General features: G+C 38.2%; 1 protein-coding gene across 1 annotated transcript in view; it reads left to right on the top strand.

Moving 5' to 3' along the window:
* Positions 1-17,149, top strand: part of rnf13 (ring finger protein 13) — a 71,280-nt gene that overhangs the window by 43,977 nt on the left and 10,154 nt on the right. The window contains exons 6-9 of the mRNA XM_041791442.1: positions 3,693-3,780; positions 8,546-8,636; positions 9,285-9,390; positions 10,715-10,808. Coding sequence (XP_041647376.1) covers positions 3,693-3,780; positions 8,546-8,636; positions 9,285-9,390; positions 10,715-10,808 — 379 coding nt within the window. The remainder of the gene's footprint in view (positions 1-3,692; positions 3,781-8,545; positions 8,637-9,284; positions 9,391-10,714; positions 10,809-17,149) is intronic.

Raw genomic sequence — 17,149 nt, 5'->3', positions numbered from 1 at the left:
CCTACACCAGCTGAAGACTTTTGATTTGTTGATCCTCATTCCTTAGTCTTTATATCATGTTTTAAGGACTGAAGTATTAGGTCTGCACTACGCTCATATTTCAGTATAGATAATGGTATCTGTTAGAATAAATTTATTGATATCACCAAATTGAATATCTATAAAAATCCAATATCATGCATCCGTTCCTTTTGACTTTTATATTTATTATGGATTGTATTACTGTCGTTGGTGCAGTAAAATCTGCCTACACTCCAAATATCTTTGTGAAGCTCTTTGAGTGACATTTACTTGATGGTGATGCCAAGCATTTCAAAGGAAACATTCATAACCCAGAGTCTATCTCTGTCTGTGTAGGAACACATAATGAATCATTCCAGGATTGTATTGTCACATCCTTTTTCCTCCACCACATCTGCAGTGAGCAATCGACCACAACAATGCCTACACAGGATGCTGTAGCCTCTATACTATGTCACAAACAGAAAAACAACCTCACAGATGGACCGTCTACATCATTACATCAGTTTCCACTGCATCTATGATACAGCACAAGTAACCCCCTGCTGCTGCTGGAAAGACCCCATGCTGAGATCTTTTTAGACCTGAGGGTAACATTTTCCAAAAACACAACTTACTGTTGATTCATAGAAGATGAAAAGTCCTGACTGACTGTTGCTGTCTGCAGGAGCCCTTAAACTTTATTTTCAATGGATCCATGATAATAAGATAAGTTCTACATAATTTTGAAAGTATTGGACATTTATATTCAGATTTTCCATATAATCTTCTTGCTCAATCATCTAATCTAACAGCAGAATAATGCATATGAACACCCAAACTCCGAGTTTGTTTATTTCCTTTCTTTAAACAAAATCCTAATTACACGATGGCTCTCACAAAATGAATTTGCTAGCTCTGTTGTTATATAACATTCAATCTATATTTCATTTTCCAGCAGAGAAAACAATCCTTTACACCAAAGGCGTCTAGCTTTGACAGTGTTTACTCACAATATTTAAGCCTCAGCGCAGACTCAGACGTTCCAACAGCCCGCTGGATTTTGTATATTTAAATATTTAGGTGTTGACAGGTAAAAATAGAAACGTAGGTTGCCTTTTTGAAGATAACAGTAACACAAACACAGAAAACAGGTCACACCGGGGTGAAAGCTGCAGCGTCTGTTTCTGTGCAGCAGTGAGAGGCTTCACATTTCTCTGAGGAGGGGGGCATGTCTGTGATTAATGAGAGTGCGGACATGGTGGCATGTTTATACAATACTTTATACACATTTGAGGGACACACAAGCAGGCTGAGACTTGACTGCACCTTCTGCCTGCATGGAATAGTGTGAACTATCTCAGCTTGTGTTTGCCATTAAGGCTACAGCTAAAAAGGATGTACAGTATGTCTTAAACAGCACAGCTTCTAAACAAAATAACACCAACTTCTGATATAGAAATGCAAACCTGAATTAGTTGGTCACAGATTAGATGTTTGATCACTTTTGGTTTCCAGTGACGTGATTTAAAGGAATATTATTTATATTTTGTTAGCCACAAGTGTTTTTCCCAGGGCTTTTGGCCCTTGTGGGATCAAACCTACAAACATGTAACATTAAATAAAACACAGAAAAAGAGATTAAAATTAAGTAAAAGAAATAAAAATTCTATTATACAGTAAGAACTTAAGCTTTTTGTGCAGTCTTTCAATTTTGTCCATTCCTGCCTTTATTCACCTCTAACCTTTAGCCCACTTGACTTTTGTGTTGTTCAACCTCCTGTTTCCCCTGGAATTAAACTCTTCCTGTTTCAATCTTCAGCCACAGCTGAGTTTACTCAAAGACCAGTCAGTGTGTATCATGGAGGCGTCAGCAGCCTGCCTATAATGATCAAACATCTTGATTTTTACAAACACTTTCTGGTAAACAGGAGATAAGCAAATGCTACTGTAAAGCCACCATCATCTGATGCCTACTGCTTCTTTTGTATCTATTGTCCTTTAATGGAGTCAGCTCTAGATCATAAAATACTTTATTTCAGTAGTAGTATCCATCTTAAACACAAATCCTCTATAGCTTTTATACAATGTCATTTTTGGTCCAGCATTATTTTGTGTTACAGGTACAGAGCTGTCATGTTTATATTCATTTATATTTGTTTATTTCACTTAGAAATACAAATAAAAACTCAAAGAACGTATATATTTAAGCGTGTGTGCAGATGTGGTAGAAAGTTAGAAATGGCCTGTGGAAATCAAACTCAAAATAGTAGAAAAGGTAATACAGAACCAGTATAACTAGATATCAGACACCATATACTGTATGTAAGGGCAGGAATTTTGTGCAAGTCAGGAACAACGAGTTCTTTGTTCTATAATTTTTCTTCCAGTTTATGTGTTTTTTTCAACAGCATTCATATCTTTGAGAGCAAACGGGATATTAGGAATAACATTACATGTTGTAACTCACCGTTCAGCGACCAATAAAAACACATACACTTTGAAGCACAGGGTTCCTTCTTCCTCAGACTCAGACGAGTCAGTCATGAGGTTGAAAGACTATGCTTATCGTTACATGTGTCATTATTAAGTGCAATACCAGGCATATTCATCAAATCATGATCAGTGAGTTAACTTTTTAATTAAAATAGGTTTGCTGTACCCAGATTGTTGTGAACACGCTAAAGGCCTGTCAACTTTGATATCTTATGTGTTGCATTAATTCATCCTAGTTCAATAAAAAAAATTAAACAGTTATGGATAATTTAAACCAGTTTGAATCAATTTTTGTAGCAGTACCTTTATGACCAGAAGAGGGTGCTAAGTGGTTTTGTGCTTCTTTTGTTTGGTCAGTAGCACCTGCACAACCTCGAAATTTAAAAGCATGGTGATGCAAAACTATATTATCCTATTATATTGTATTAAGCCATTTCATAATGTTGTATTGTCTTGTATCATATCGTATTATACTGTATCGTGCTGTTTCATATCATAATATAACATGTCGTAACTTACTGTATCGTAACGTATCTTATAATGAAATTTATGATAAGGGAATTCATTGTATTGTATCCTACAGTATTGCATCATATTGTAATGTTTCGTATCGTGTCATAATGTAACCTAATGATATGTAACTTAATGTAATCGTATCGTATTGTTTCATAACGTAACAAAAGGTAATGTAAAGTAGCATATTTGTATGATACGGTATTGTTTTGTAATGTGACGTAACAAAACTATATGTAACGTAAAGTAGTATATTGTAATGTGTCATAACGTAATATAATGTAACAATAGGTAACATATTGTATCGTATTGTAATTTACTGTAACATATTTTATCATGTCAGAACGGGATTGTATTGCGGCCTGAGTAGAATATTTTGTTACATCTGTACACCGTTTGGTTTTAAAACCATATAGTATGGCTTTCGAGAGCAGGAAATACATTTATAAGATATTGTTGATGAGTTATTTCTACCTGGTGCCTATGTCCCTGTCTTGTTTGATGTGGTTTGAGGCTGATGTGTCTGGAATGAGATTTGGTCTTGTTATCTGACGCTAACCCTCTGTCATCACTTTCACCACTTTCATTCTGAGCTGTTATTGATTTCATAGTATCTGCTCTTGTTAGCTCACAGTAATCAGCAGGTGTTTGACCCATGTAATGATCAGTTTGTCTCCTCACAGGTCCTCAATGCACAGAAAGCTGGGTACAAGGCGGCCATTGTTCACAATGTGGACTCTGATGACTTAATCAGCATGGGATCCAATGACCGTGAGTTACCACCTCCTTTCCTCCTCCTCTCTTCTCTGCACATCAACACATTAGCATTTAGCATCTCACACAGCTGCCTGCTAACACTTCTCTGTTAACAGCGGATGTGCTTTTGTTTGTCTATTAACACTCCCCCAGTCTGAGGAAAAGCTGGGTAATTTTATCATTTGAAGGCCATTCCAAGTCTCAAGATGATGTTGAGGAAGGATGTGATGCCCTGCAGCAGCTTTGCACTCCCTGCTCATAAAAACATGCTGTCCCTGCTCTGACCCTGCTCTGTGATATCATGGTGTCTGAGGATTTCTTTCACTTGTGTCTCATCCTCTGCTTTCACTCGAGGGGCCATAGCTCAGTCATAAATAAACCAGAGGGTTTCTTGGCTCGGTTATTGTTTTTTAAGAGGGCTAAATCTCACAAAGTGATGTTGAATACTCCTGGGATATCACTCATCTGCATCAATTCATTTGTGCTTTTTCAGATGCTTACACAGCGTCACAATTATCCCATGTCAAATCTAGAGCAGTTAAATTTCTTTCTTTGAAGTTTTAGAATGAACTGAAATTCTAACATTTTGTAATCTGTTTTGTCTCTACAGCTAAATTTTTAACACTTTGTAAAACTATGTGTTGTTTTTTTAAACACTATAGATTTAAACCATGTTGTCTGATATGATCCAATGACAAGTTGTAAGAAGGAATTCGTCCTGAATGTAAAGCAAAAGGCAACCTCTGATGTTGAAAAGTGAAGCAAATGCAGAAGAGCAAGGAAGTGCAGTTCTTCAAGTGTCCGCTTGAGGCTGTCTGCAGAGGTCACATACACACCTAATGGAAAAAATGCACCTTTTTACAACAGAGAAAAAAGTTTATTGCCCAGTTAAAAGAAAAGATGTAAGTCTAACTAGTGGGGATGCATGATAGATTGGATTTTTAACATATGTCTGATGTGCGGATTCATACAGATTTATTTTTGCCAATACTGATATCAATACTGAAATTCAAATATGTTTTTTAGATCTTAAAACTTAAGTCCTTTTAACACACTTTAAGGTTTGAGGATGTACAAAGAAACAAATTTTAGTCATTTTAACTCTCTTTAAAGTTTAAAGAATGAGGAAAAATAAAGAAAGACACCTCAGCTGACTTAGGTCTGTTGGTCCAGCCTAAAACTCCACCTGTTGAATAGTATGTATGGCAAAAATTTACACTCAATAGTCAAAACATCGAATGTTAATATCATCAGAAATTTTGATATCTGCATATACCGATATTTGCCTTTTAAAGCTAATATCTGCCGATACAGCTATCAGGCCCATAATATCATGTATCCCTACTGAATAGTTCTTGTTTTTATTGATAAATACAGATGAAGATTTTTTTAATAATTAATCCATTTTGGTTTAAGGAAGACTGTGAGTTTTGGGCATGGTCATAGATATTATAAAGTATAGTGAATAAAATCACACATTTGATTACTGAACCATATTTTAAAGCCAAGTGGTAGCGGCCATCAGGATCATGACACCTCAAACTCAGAGTCAGCCTGGTGACGAAGAGGCAGAGCTGAGGCAGGCCTGAAGCTTTCTGACAAAAAGCTTCATGCTCTTGTTTGAAGTGATATCAGCCGTGCCCACTAATTATAAGCACTAAATTCAGAGCTGGAGTTATAAACAGCTGTTTATAAGCATTTGCTGATGTTGTTTCCCTTTGTCCAGGCATGCACTGATACTGATACCAGATTAGGTATCAGTGCCAGTACCAATCCTATGTACTCAAAGTCATAAAACACTGCCAGTACTATAGTAGATATCATTTTACAGCATGAAGATTACCTCTCATTATTTAAACAAGTAGGCAAAGTTAGAGCCATGTCTTCGTTTGAAGATTTTACATAAGCAAAGCAATAGTAATACAGAAAGCAAACTATGAATAGCTAAGTTGTTAAAATTATTTCCTAGGGATGCACAATATTGGATTTTTGCAGATATCTGATATTTTAAAACTCATTTTGGCCGGGACCGATACCAATGTTTGATTACATTTTTTCCACTGTAGGAAACACCAATTCCATTCTGTACTAAAAAAATATATTTTTAAATATTGGTAGTCTATTTTTTTAGAAACTGACAAAACATTTGATTTTTACTTGAAATGAAGGATGTTTTTTTTTCCCAAATACAGCCATACAGTAATGAAAAACTTACAGTAATGTCTTTGGGTTACATGTGCATTACATGCTACATGTATTTTTAACAGTGCAGCCAAAGTCGTCTGCACCTTTGAAGGCAATAAACAGCAGCAAAATAACCTGCTGACACTGAGCTCCCCAGTGCAAAAAAGAAAAGTGCTTTAAATAACAACAATAACCACTAAAAGACAGATTCTTACATGCAACAAATCTAGCTATAGTTCAGAGCTTCAATATGATTTAAAATTTTTGAGACTCAAGATGAACAACATGAATAAACTTCAAGTGAAGTAGTTCTCCTGATTTTGCTTGAAACAGCACAAACTAACTAAGCAACCAAGTTTAATGGGCATTTCACTGTAAACAGCTCTGTAACAACACAGTGGCAAACTACATCTCCAATACTGGAGACAGGACACCTGCAGAGTGTGTGCCATGCACGGAAGACTTGGCACACATTGATTTTGCCATGTTTTGCGCACTCTCACGTAGCACGACATGCACGCTCTTTTTCTCTATTCCAATATCTGAAACATGTTATCAATTGAAACTGCAATTGCGGCTGCTGAGTGTGCACTCTTGAGAGTATAGGGCTGGCTTTTTAAGAGTGAAGTCCTCATCTATCCGCTGAGGCAGTGAGGCTCAACATGCTAACAGGACGAACACATGATGCAGTTCAGGGAAGGCTATAAGCGCCTGCTAGGTGTAATGTAGTGGGGCTTTAAATGCATCACTAGCCCGCGGAAGCCCGTATATCCCACAACGCTGAAAGGCTGATTATCAAGAGCTATAAATTCAATGATTTTCCTGTTCAGCTCCTTACCTTTGGGTGGTCGCTGCTGTATTTTGTAGCTTTGTCGAAGGACATAAGTAGAGGCTGTTGATGAGTTTTCCCTGGCATGAAAGTTTTGTCATTCTTTATCTTAAGAAAGTCCTTGTAGTCATCAGGGTGACGGTTTTTAGATGCAGAATTAAAGTGGTGGTGTTAAAGGGGTGTTGCCCAGTCCTCCTTGCATCACATGTTCTTAATAAGTGATGCAAACAGCTTCATTCCTGTCTTGTTCCCACACCTCAAACTTATCCCACACAGCCGGCATGTTGAGTTTGTTGTTGGCGTACGTCCGGCGTCCTCGTGTGCACTTAATTGTAAGGTCAGATTATCGGTTGTATAGATCGGCGTAAATTTTATTATCGGCCGATACGGATAATTAACTTTCTAAGCTTTTATCGCCAATACCAATATACTGCCTATATTATCGTGCATCCCTATTATTTTCTGATTGTAGTCACATTTGGTCTGAAGAAGTGGTATCTGGGCATCTCTACTTCCTTCTAGCTCCTTGGTTATGTGCAAGTTGTGCAAAAATGCATCTGCTGAATGAAAACTTAAAATTCTTGGTGATCATTTATTGAGTAATCATTTATTTACTGTCAGTTAACGGCAACATAGATCATATTTATAATCCATTAACTAACCTTAGACTAAAGTGTATTTTTTGAATAACTATCAGTAACTAAACAGGAATTCAAAAGCCTGACCAGAAAAACCTGCAAATACAATTTCTTTAAAAGATGCTTTTGGTTATAACTGTTTATTGATGAGGTGATAATGGAAAAGTTGCTGATTGATCACTCGTCTGCTGTCAAAGAGATAGAATTGGCAAGACGTTGCACCTCAATTCTCATTTGTTTTTTTTGTTTGTTTTTTTTTTGCTGTACAACTCTGACTTTAAAACTGACAAAATATGATTATGTAATAGAGCTCTTTAAATTTGTGCACACTGTTCAATGAGCTGAAAAGCTCCACAGAAGATACTCAACCAGGAGTTTCTGTGAAATGATCACAAATTTGAATGACTGAATCTGTGCAGGCAAGGTTTGAAGGTAGTAGTTGTATCTGACACCAGGTTTAAGTGTTGTGCTTTAGAACAGTGGTTCTCAACTGCTCAGGCATCAGGAACCAAACACCTCCTCCTGATGACTAATGACGGCACAAATTTTTGAAAATTTTGCACTTTGGACCCTAAATAAAACAGAACATGACTGAATAAAGAGACACTTTCAAACAAACAGGACAGCATGGATATTCTGTAATTTTTCAAATAATGTTTTCATTATCTTGGAGAAAACTAGCTATTTATCCACGGGAAAAGGAAATAAGTTGAAATCTTCAAGAAAAAGACGAAAATTATTCGTTATCATGAGAAAACCTAGAAAACATGTATGGCTTCACTGTATGTCCACTCAGGACTTCAATACATTATAGACTGTTTACTGTTTTTTTTCCTGACCCACTGGAAACAACTATATGACCAACCTTTAGGTCCCAACCCACCAGTTGTGCACATCTTGAACTTTTGTGTGTGCACTTTATTTTCTTTTTCTATGAATGTACTACAGCTCTGTTGCTACTCTTTAACTGTTTGATTCGGTGGTCTTTTTGTGTCATTTTTTGCTCCGTGTTGCTTCTAAAGCCTAAAAATTCTCAGTTATGGGATAGAAAAAGATTAAATTATCTAATGATATGATTGCATATAATCACTCAATGTATTTATACTGTATTTTTTGTTCCTTTCTTTAGTGGATATCATGAAGCAGATCGATATTCCCTCAGTTTTTGTGAGTGAGCTGACTGCTAACACTCTGAAAGTCGACTACACGTATGATAAGGGGTAAGTTTAAAAAAGATCTCCTTTTCCTGTCCATCACTTGGAGGTTTTCACAGTTCTTTTTCCCTGTAACGTTGTGAAGAGAAGACTGCTGCTATTTCACACAATCCTGTCCAGATACTTTTCCTTCCCAACTCTGATGTTGATGCAGAATAAAGCCTGCAGTGTGCTGTGTTATATATCCAGGCGGAGGACTTAGTCTTGTGATGCGTTGTTGCTGCTGCTGTGGTGGTAATAAAATGCCTCAGCCTGTCAAAGGAGCCTAGACAGTCACAGCTTGTAAGCACAATTTTTACACTTTGAAATCAGCTGATGTGTGTGTAGTGCTTGTTAGATACCATCCGAATACATGGAGGTTATTCTGGAGTCTTTTGCAGGAGAATGAACACCAAACATGGTATTGACTGAGTTTAAATCTTTGAGTTGTGGACTCACTGGAAAGGGTATTTTTAGGGAAGGTAGAGCCCCACAGCTCACGGGTTAACAGTATGAAATGTCATCATATTATTGTTCACAAACAACACTGAAATGAATGTCTACAATGTTGTGACTGCAATGAGCTGCAGCCAAAATACAGCCTCTTCAGAGGTCACATTCAGTGTGCTTGTATAACCTGCCAACACCTGACAATGGCGCTGCTTGTTTTTCTAGTGGACATGTGGTCCTCATGCCAGACTTCAGCCTGCCGCTGGAATACTACCTGATCCCCTTCCTCATCATCGTGGGAATCTGCCTTATTCTCATCGTTGTTTTCATGGTAGGTTTAAATTAAGGAGTTATACATTTTCATAGGAATAGAAGAGTAGCAAGATAGAAAGCTAGTTAAGAAAAATCCTGAATGTTTTTTTCTCTTTTAAAGCTCCTGTGAGGAGTTTTCATCTGGTTAGGAAACAGATGGAAATTCGTTAGGATGCCACTTAATGACCTGCAAAAACAAACCAACCAGCCACAAGACGGACTAATTCTCCATAGTTATAAAGCCCCAAAATAAAGGTCTGCAGACATTAATCACTGACAACCACTCTCATGGCCTGTTAATCTGACACGTGGCAAATCTCAGAACAGAAATACATGCTAAAACTTTCAAGATAAAATTGGATTAAATGTCCATTTAGGGTTAGGGCAGCTTTAGCTACATTTTCTAAAGCTCATGTTTCTGAAGCTAACTTCTCTACACTGGCTAATGTAATCATGTTAATTGTGTAGCTAGATTAGCGATATTAGCTTTAGCTAAAGCTAACCAAGCTAAAGTGAGCCACCCTTTGTGTATCTACTTCTAAAATGGGTCTATACATAATTTGATTCTGGATTAGACTTCAGGCCTTTTATTCTTTAATTTATGAAATGTTGCTTAGTCTGTAAAGTTTGCAATGTATTTTTTTCATGAGTGTAACTGCCAGACTTTATTTATGTTTAAAATTTAAAGATAAAATCTAAATCTAAATCTGGAAGTATTGTACCAGCGATTACCAGCACTCTATTCTGAGATAGAGTGTTTCAGATGAACTGTCTGTGAAAGTGGCCCTCAGTGATAAACAGTCTGCAACCAGATCCCTCCTAAAATAAATCTTGAAACAACAATAAAAAGCAATTTAAAAAAGTATTTACAGCATGTAAATTTACTTACAAGTTACAAAAATACATAATGTATTGCCCTGTTTATTTCAGCAGCTTTTGCACTCCTCAGTACTGCATTATGTTATTAAGAAGGCTTGTATAAAGAGTTTAGTGGTACTAGAGTCAGATTCCTTGTATTTATGGACATGCCAGGCCAATATGCTGACTCTGGTTCTACAGATTTCAAGATAATGAAAAAGAGGAAAGTACCACATTTAAGTTCAAATCAGTTATTTTTTGGTAACCATTGGTAACCAAACTTCATCCAGCCAGAGAGTGTTGACTAATTATGCCAGGCTTATCTTGGGTATCCCATTTGGCCTAAAAAAAAAATCACCCTTTTTTTACTGTGTTTCTTTGGAGGCAGAAATCCCAGTTATAGTTTTTCGGACAAGACAAATATGCTTTTATGTTTTGCACACAGATTTTAAAGGATTGGACATGTTTGGAAATTCTTTTTCTAGATAACCAAGTTTGTCCAGGATCGACACAGGGCTCGGAGGAGCCGCCTGCGTAAAGATCAACTCAAGAAACTTCCCATCCACAAGTACAAAAAAGGTATGAAAGCATAACATCTCATCGCATGACATGAGTGCTGTATTAATCTTGGAGTAATTTACAAAATAAGTCACTAGATGTGAGGCTTGTGTTTAAGGTAATTTAGCTACAGGGGTGAAACTCTGTGTATGCTTCATGTTAAAAATCAAAAAATAGAACATATAATCTCTGCATCACTAAAGCCTCTCTGAACCAACAAATCACTGATCATCTCTGTCATCTTTAATCTGACTCTGATCTTTGACATCAGAGTCCATAGAGATGCTACTTACTGCTCTACAGTGCTGCTCTTTCTCACATGACTCTACCCTGAGGAAGAGAGATGTCATCGATGCATTACAACACATCATTCCTCTGCACCTTGGAGCTAATCGGATTAATATGGGCTTGATTTTTCCACAAAGCCCTCTGTGGCAGATTAGAGCTTCTCCCTGTTGAGACTGGACACAAGACTGATGGGTTGGAATGCAGTTTGGGTCATACCACAGGTCCGATGTCGGCTTAAAGTTGAATGTTTTAGTTTTGATGACTTGGAAATTATGACAAGACCAACAGTTGGTGTTGCTTGCTTGTAAAACAGCAGAATGGGTCAAACTCAGAATCTTTTTGTTATATTAAGTATTTAAAATGTGTAACATCTTCTCTTAATGTTCTTTTTGTGTTTTACTGAGCCTTAGTACAAAAGTTGGACTCATTTTGATTTAATTTGATGCTGCGGATCCTCTTTGTGCCGCCGTTAGCACGTTTTGTCTGTGTGTTTAGAGGTTTGCTGAGCAGTCTGTGTTTCCTCCGGCAGCTGTGTCTCCCAGACTGGAAAGCCCCCGCTTGACTACAATCAGCTGTGTGGGGGAACACCAGGGGAGCTCTTCAGACTACATGGTGCATAATAAGTAGCCCCCTTGCAAAGCTGCTAATTGAGGGGGGTTATGAGTCGACCCGCTCCTCCCTGCCTGGCATTAACAGATGCACGTGCAACCCTGCAGCCCACACCAGCGTGTGCTGCTCAGATTGCTGTGATTTTGTCATGTCAGACTCTGTGGTTTGTGTGCCCACTCTGACTCAGGGTTTCCACCGGGCTCTGCTACTTTTGTCCTTGGCCCTGCTGCAGGGAGTTCAGATGTCCAGGAAACGGCCTTCTGTGCAGCATCTGTGATCCTGTCAGCTGAGTCAGAGTGTGCGCGACACAGGAAGGGGACACCAAATCTCTACCTAATCACCTTTTAAGCCCTGCACTCCTGAGCAATGTTTGCGTTTCAAACAACCAAGTGCTCTGATTTTTGGGGGGGGGAGTAACAGGATACCCTGGGTGCTGTGGGACAGACACTGTGAACTAATGAGGTTTGTTGTTAGTGTTTGCTGTGTCTTTAGAAATTATTAACCTCCTCGGATGTTTAACTCTTGTATTGATTTTATAAATCAATCTGGTCAATGCTATTTGGCTTTGTGAAAAAAAAAAGATCTCTAAAATGTCAGAGTAATTAGAGATTTTTACAATGTAATGTCAATGAAATAAAAATAAGCAATTCCAAAGAATTGACTGCATAAATATTCATCCCATTCAAGTCAGTATTTAGCAGCACTGAGTCTGTGTGGATAGGTCTCAGTTAGGATTGCACATCTGGACCCTCCAATTTTACCCCATTATTTTTGCAATACTGGTCAAGCTCTGTCAGGTTGCATGGGGATCGGGTGTGAGCAGCACTGTCTAAGTCCAGCCACAAATTCTCTTTTGTATTGAGGTCTGGGCTTTGACTCGGCCACTCCAGAACATTCACCTTGTTGTCTTTAAACCATTTCTGTGTAGCTTATGCTGTATGCTTCAGGTTATTGTCTTGCTAGAAAATAAATCTTGGAGGATTTACCCTCTACCTTTACAAACCTTCACAAGCCAGCTACTGATGAGAAGCGTCCCCACAGCAGGATGCTACCACCATCGTGGTTCCACAGTGGGAATGGTGTGTTGGTAGTGATGTGCAGTGTTTGGTGTCCGCCAATCATAGCATCTTGTCTGATGGCCAAAAAACACCATTTTAGTCTCATCAAACCGAAGAACTTTCTCCCACTTGACCATGGAGTTTCATTCCTCATTCCTTTTGGTGAACTATAGTCAAGATTTAATCAGAGTTTTCTTCAACATGGCTTTCTCTATACCACTCTTCCATAAAGCATTGATTAATGAAGAACATGGACAACCGGGACAGTCTCCCATTTCAGTTGCTGAAGCTTGTAACTCCTGCAGAGTAATCATAGTTGTCTTGGTGGCCTCTCTTACTAGTCTTTTTCTTGACCTGCCAGCCAGTTTGTGAGGATGGCCAGATCTAGGCAGATTTTCACGTGCCACACTCTTTCCATTTCTTTATAATGGATTTAACTAAACATGGGGATGTTCAGTGCCTTGGATTTTTTTTGTATCCATCCCCTGACTTATACTTTTCAGTAACCTTTTCTCTAAATTGCTTGGAGTGTTCTTTTGTCTTCATGGTGTAATGGTAGCAAGGAATATTGATCAGCCAGTGACTGGACCTTCCAGACACAGGTGACTTTATACTTCAATCACTTGAGACACATCCACTGCACTCAGGGTTTTTTTTAATTGTAAGACTCCTAGCACCAATTGGCTGGCACTTTGTTGATTTAAGTCTGTCACTTATTTATGCTGTCACTTATTTCACATTTCATATTTTTGTTCAGTTGACATCACTTTTTTAAAAATCTGTTTTCACTTTGATTTTGAAGAGTTTTTTTTGTATTTTTTTTTGTCAAAATAGTCAAATTATAGTGACCATTATTGATTGATAAAATAAATAAGCAGGTAAAATATCCAAGGGGGTTAATACTTTTTGGAGGCACAGTACATCCATACAGATCAATAGCGTGAACTGAAATGTTGCATGGGTTTTTGTGTAATTAAGACAGGGTGACAGAGTTTTCTTGCAGTGTTTGATGGATTGATTTTTTTCCCCTAAGTATCTCTCAGAGAAATGAGATTTTTAATACAATATCTCAAAAAATTGTCATAATCCCCTAAAAACTTGTTCCACAAGCCTTGTGGACCAAGAAAAAAGAAAACAGGAGTTTATTGATATTATGTTGTTTTTTAATCCCTCAGGCCTCATGTTGTGACACACCAAGAATATTTACCTTCAGTATTTCTCTGGAGCAGCTCAGTGCTACATAAGTCACTGTGACGCTCAACTCTCACTGCTGCTCCAATTCCCATCCTCAACTTTTTTGGCAGTGTGCCTGAACTTGGGGTTCAGGGAGTGTGTGTTTGTGTATGTGTGTGTGTGTGTGTGTGTTTGAGTGAGTGAGTGAGTACAGCAGAGAGTGGGAAGGATGCCTAATGGCGCCCTTGGCCTCGGACGCAGCAGATAATGCTGAGCTTTGACTCTGGGGGCTTTGAACAGAAGCAGCTATCATGAACTGGAACACTGTGATTCTGCGTCACTGTTGCTTTTAAAGCTGCAATCCCAAACGTTCCAGACATTCATCTATCAGAGAGTTTTAGTGTTGCTTTAGTGACCTGTCACCCACCTTTAGCTTATAGTCACAACAATGATGACATGCTACAAAGATTTTCAAGCTTCAATTAACACATTTGCTCGTTCACAAAGTGTGCAAGTAAGTTTACATAATTTGAGAAAAATATGCAGTGTACATTAGGGGTGTTAAGGTAAATGTATTCGTACCGTACCGATTCGGTACGGGCCTCTCAGTATGGTACAGATGTGTACCGAACAGATACATGTGGAACGAAGCTCATACACAGATGTAAAACCAGAGAACAACTCACTGTCACACTGTCCTGGCAACCACACAACCACAGCAAACGACAGCAACAGCCTGAATATTCCCAGATAAAGTGTCCTGTTTAGGAACACTTTGTATCCCAGTGAGCTACAACAGTGGACAAAGACAACAACAGTAGCACCGACATTATTCAGCAACTTTGTCGCTGACAGCACATCGTCCAGCGGATCATAGCATTTGAAAAGGCACCACTCAAACAAGAACTCCACTGTAACAAGGAGAAACAATAAAAAGTTTCACCAGCCAGTTATGAATTTCCCATAATTTTAGATCTTTTTATTTCAACAATGGTGCTTTGGTTTTAGGAAGTTTTAGATGTGCTGTGAAAAGTTCTCCCAAACTTTGTAGTAGGTTCCATTGGTTAAAAAAGTAATCCAGTGCTGAAGTCTGTGTTGAAATCGGAAGGATAGATGCTGATTAGCTTACTTAACAAGCTAACTTACAGTTGTGTGATGCAGCATTCAAGTTGGCTGGGAAATTTTATCTTTTAAAGAATGTCATTATATTAATGAAAATAACCTAGTAATTTAAAAATGTATTGTAAAAAATGTATTCCCAGATGGATGTGTAAAACACATCCATCTGGAAAAGCTTCAAACGTTTGAGAAAAGGCAGAGGATTTGAAAAAAAACTTGGAGTGTGATTGGATGAACGTTCTATCACATCTCTACCGGCCAATAAGAGCAACAAAGCACGTGACATAGCAGCTATCGAGCTGCGCAGCTACTGAGGAATAACGCAAAACATGGCAACTATAGACATGTAAGTACTCGACTTTTGTCATTTTTGAAAAGAAGACAACTCACCACTGTTCTTTGTTCTTCTTTTTACGAAGAAATGTTGTCAAGTTCTGATAAAACTGGCGCTTTAGCAGCATCCACTCTAATCTCTTCCTCCATAACTGCACCAGCTCTTGCTGCTGCTTGTTTACGTCTCGACTCTGCTGCGCCTAAAAGTACTGCCCCTCGTCACTGATTGGTCCTGTCACTTTCTAACCAAGCCCAAACGGTTCAGATGGGAGCTTGCAAGATGGATTCGCCAGTGAGAAACACGGAAACGGGTGTATCCATCTGCTTTGCAAGTTAATGGAAGTCTGTTTGAAACAAAAGTTGTGTGTACATACTGCGGTGATGAACTGTCTTTACTCTGAAGAACAACAAGTCTGAAGTACCACCTCCGGGCAAAGCACATCTTTTCTAATGTTAGCGAAGACGTTAATGTTGCTAATGCTAGCAAAGACGCTAACAACAACATGGGATCAAGCCATAATGGCAGACTACACCAGCACAGTCCAGCAGACCCAGATTTGTCCCCAAAACGACAACATCTAAGCTAACTAATGCGATTGCTAATAGGGCGCCAGAGACCGCAGACCATAGACATTGTTGATGCCAAGGGGCTTCAAGACATCATCCTGGTCGCCTCGGATGACCCGTACCACAGAACACCTATGAGAACTACTGCCACAAGAATCCGTGAACTGGATGACAGCTAAAAAGGCAACTGAATTGGAGCAGCTGGCCTGAGCTAAATTTATTACGCTGACGTGAGACCATCGGACATCAGTCAGCAACTTCACTTACCTCGGGGTAACAGCACACCTGATCATTCACTTTACAGCAGAAGTTATTTTGTTCCCGATGTGTTTGTCTGCTGGGCTTGTTTGCAGTTATTAATATATTGCTCATTGAATTAAGACACACTGATTTACAAACCACAAATAAGTTTAAAAACTCTAGTTTGTTTAATATTTCTTCATTTGAACATCATACTTAAACTAATTTATCTCAACTAAAAATACAAGTAAATGGTAGCGTTTTAAATGTTAATTTATAATACTAACATTTACTTGTATTTTTGGTTGAGATAAAATACTTTTTTTGTAAAAAGCACTTTCAAAGTGCTGTACATTAAGTTAAAATAATGAAAATAAACAATAATAAGAACGTTTCTAGAAATCACTGAAACTAAACAAATGCTGTGATTAATCATGATTAATCACAGCATAATGATGTGATTAACCTGACTAATTTTTTTAAATCAATTGACAGCACTAATTACTTGTGGTTGTCTGATCCTGTTTAGAATTTGAGGGAAATTTTGTCTGTACTGGCCTTGTGTAGCAAGCCTAGCTGCAGATGCTAACTGCTAATTAGCATGGTCCTGGACCCCAGGAAGAATAGCTGCCGCCATGTGCCAATGCTAATGGGGATCCCAATAAACAATAAACAATGGTGTCTTGTCATGTGTAGATAAAGACTAGTGTTGCTGCAGTATTTTACCTTGTTTTTGCATAGCTTAAACATGGCATGACTCATGACTAACTCCCAGCTTTCTGGTTTTTAAAGAAACTTGAAATGATCCAGTATCCAGTCTAGGCCGCAGCCAATAAACCTTCTTCCTCATTCATACAACCACTAACTTGTTTTGGTAAGAAGCATGTGCTGCAGTTTAGTATTGGCTTTTTTTTTTTTTTTAACTTTTTCATATTCTCTAAAATCTGTATCAATACATGTATATGCAAGGAGCAT

Source organism: Cheilinus undulatus, linkage group 7, assembly GCF_018320785.1.
Source record: "Cheilinus undulatus linkage group 7, ASM1832078v1, whole genome shotgun sequence".
NCBI lineage: Eukaryota > Metazoa > Chordata > Actinopteri > Labriformes > Labridae > Cheilinus > Cheilinus undulatus.
This window is presented reverse-complemented; position numbering and strand designations above follow the sequence as displayed.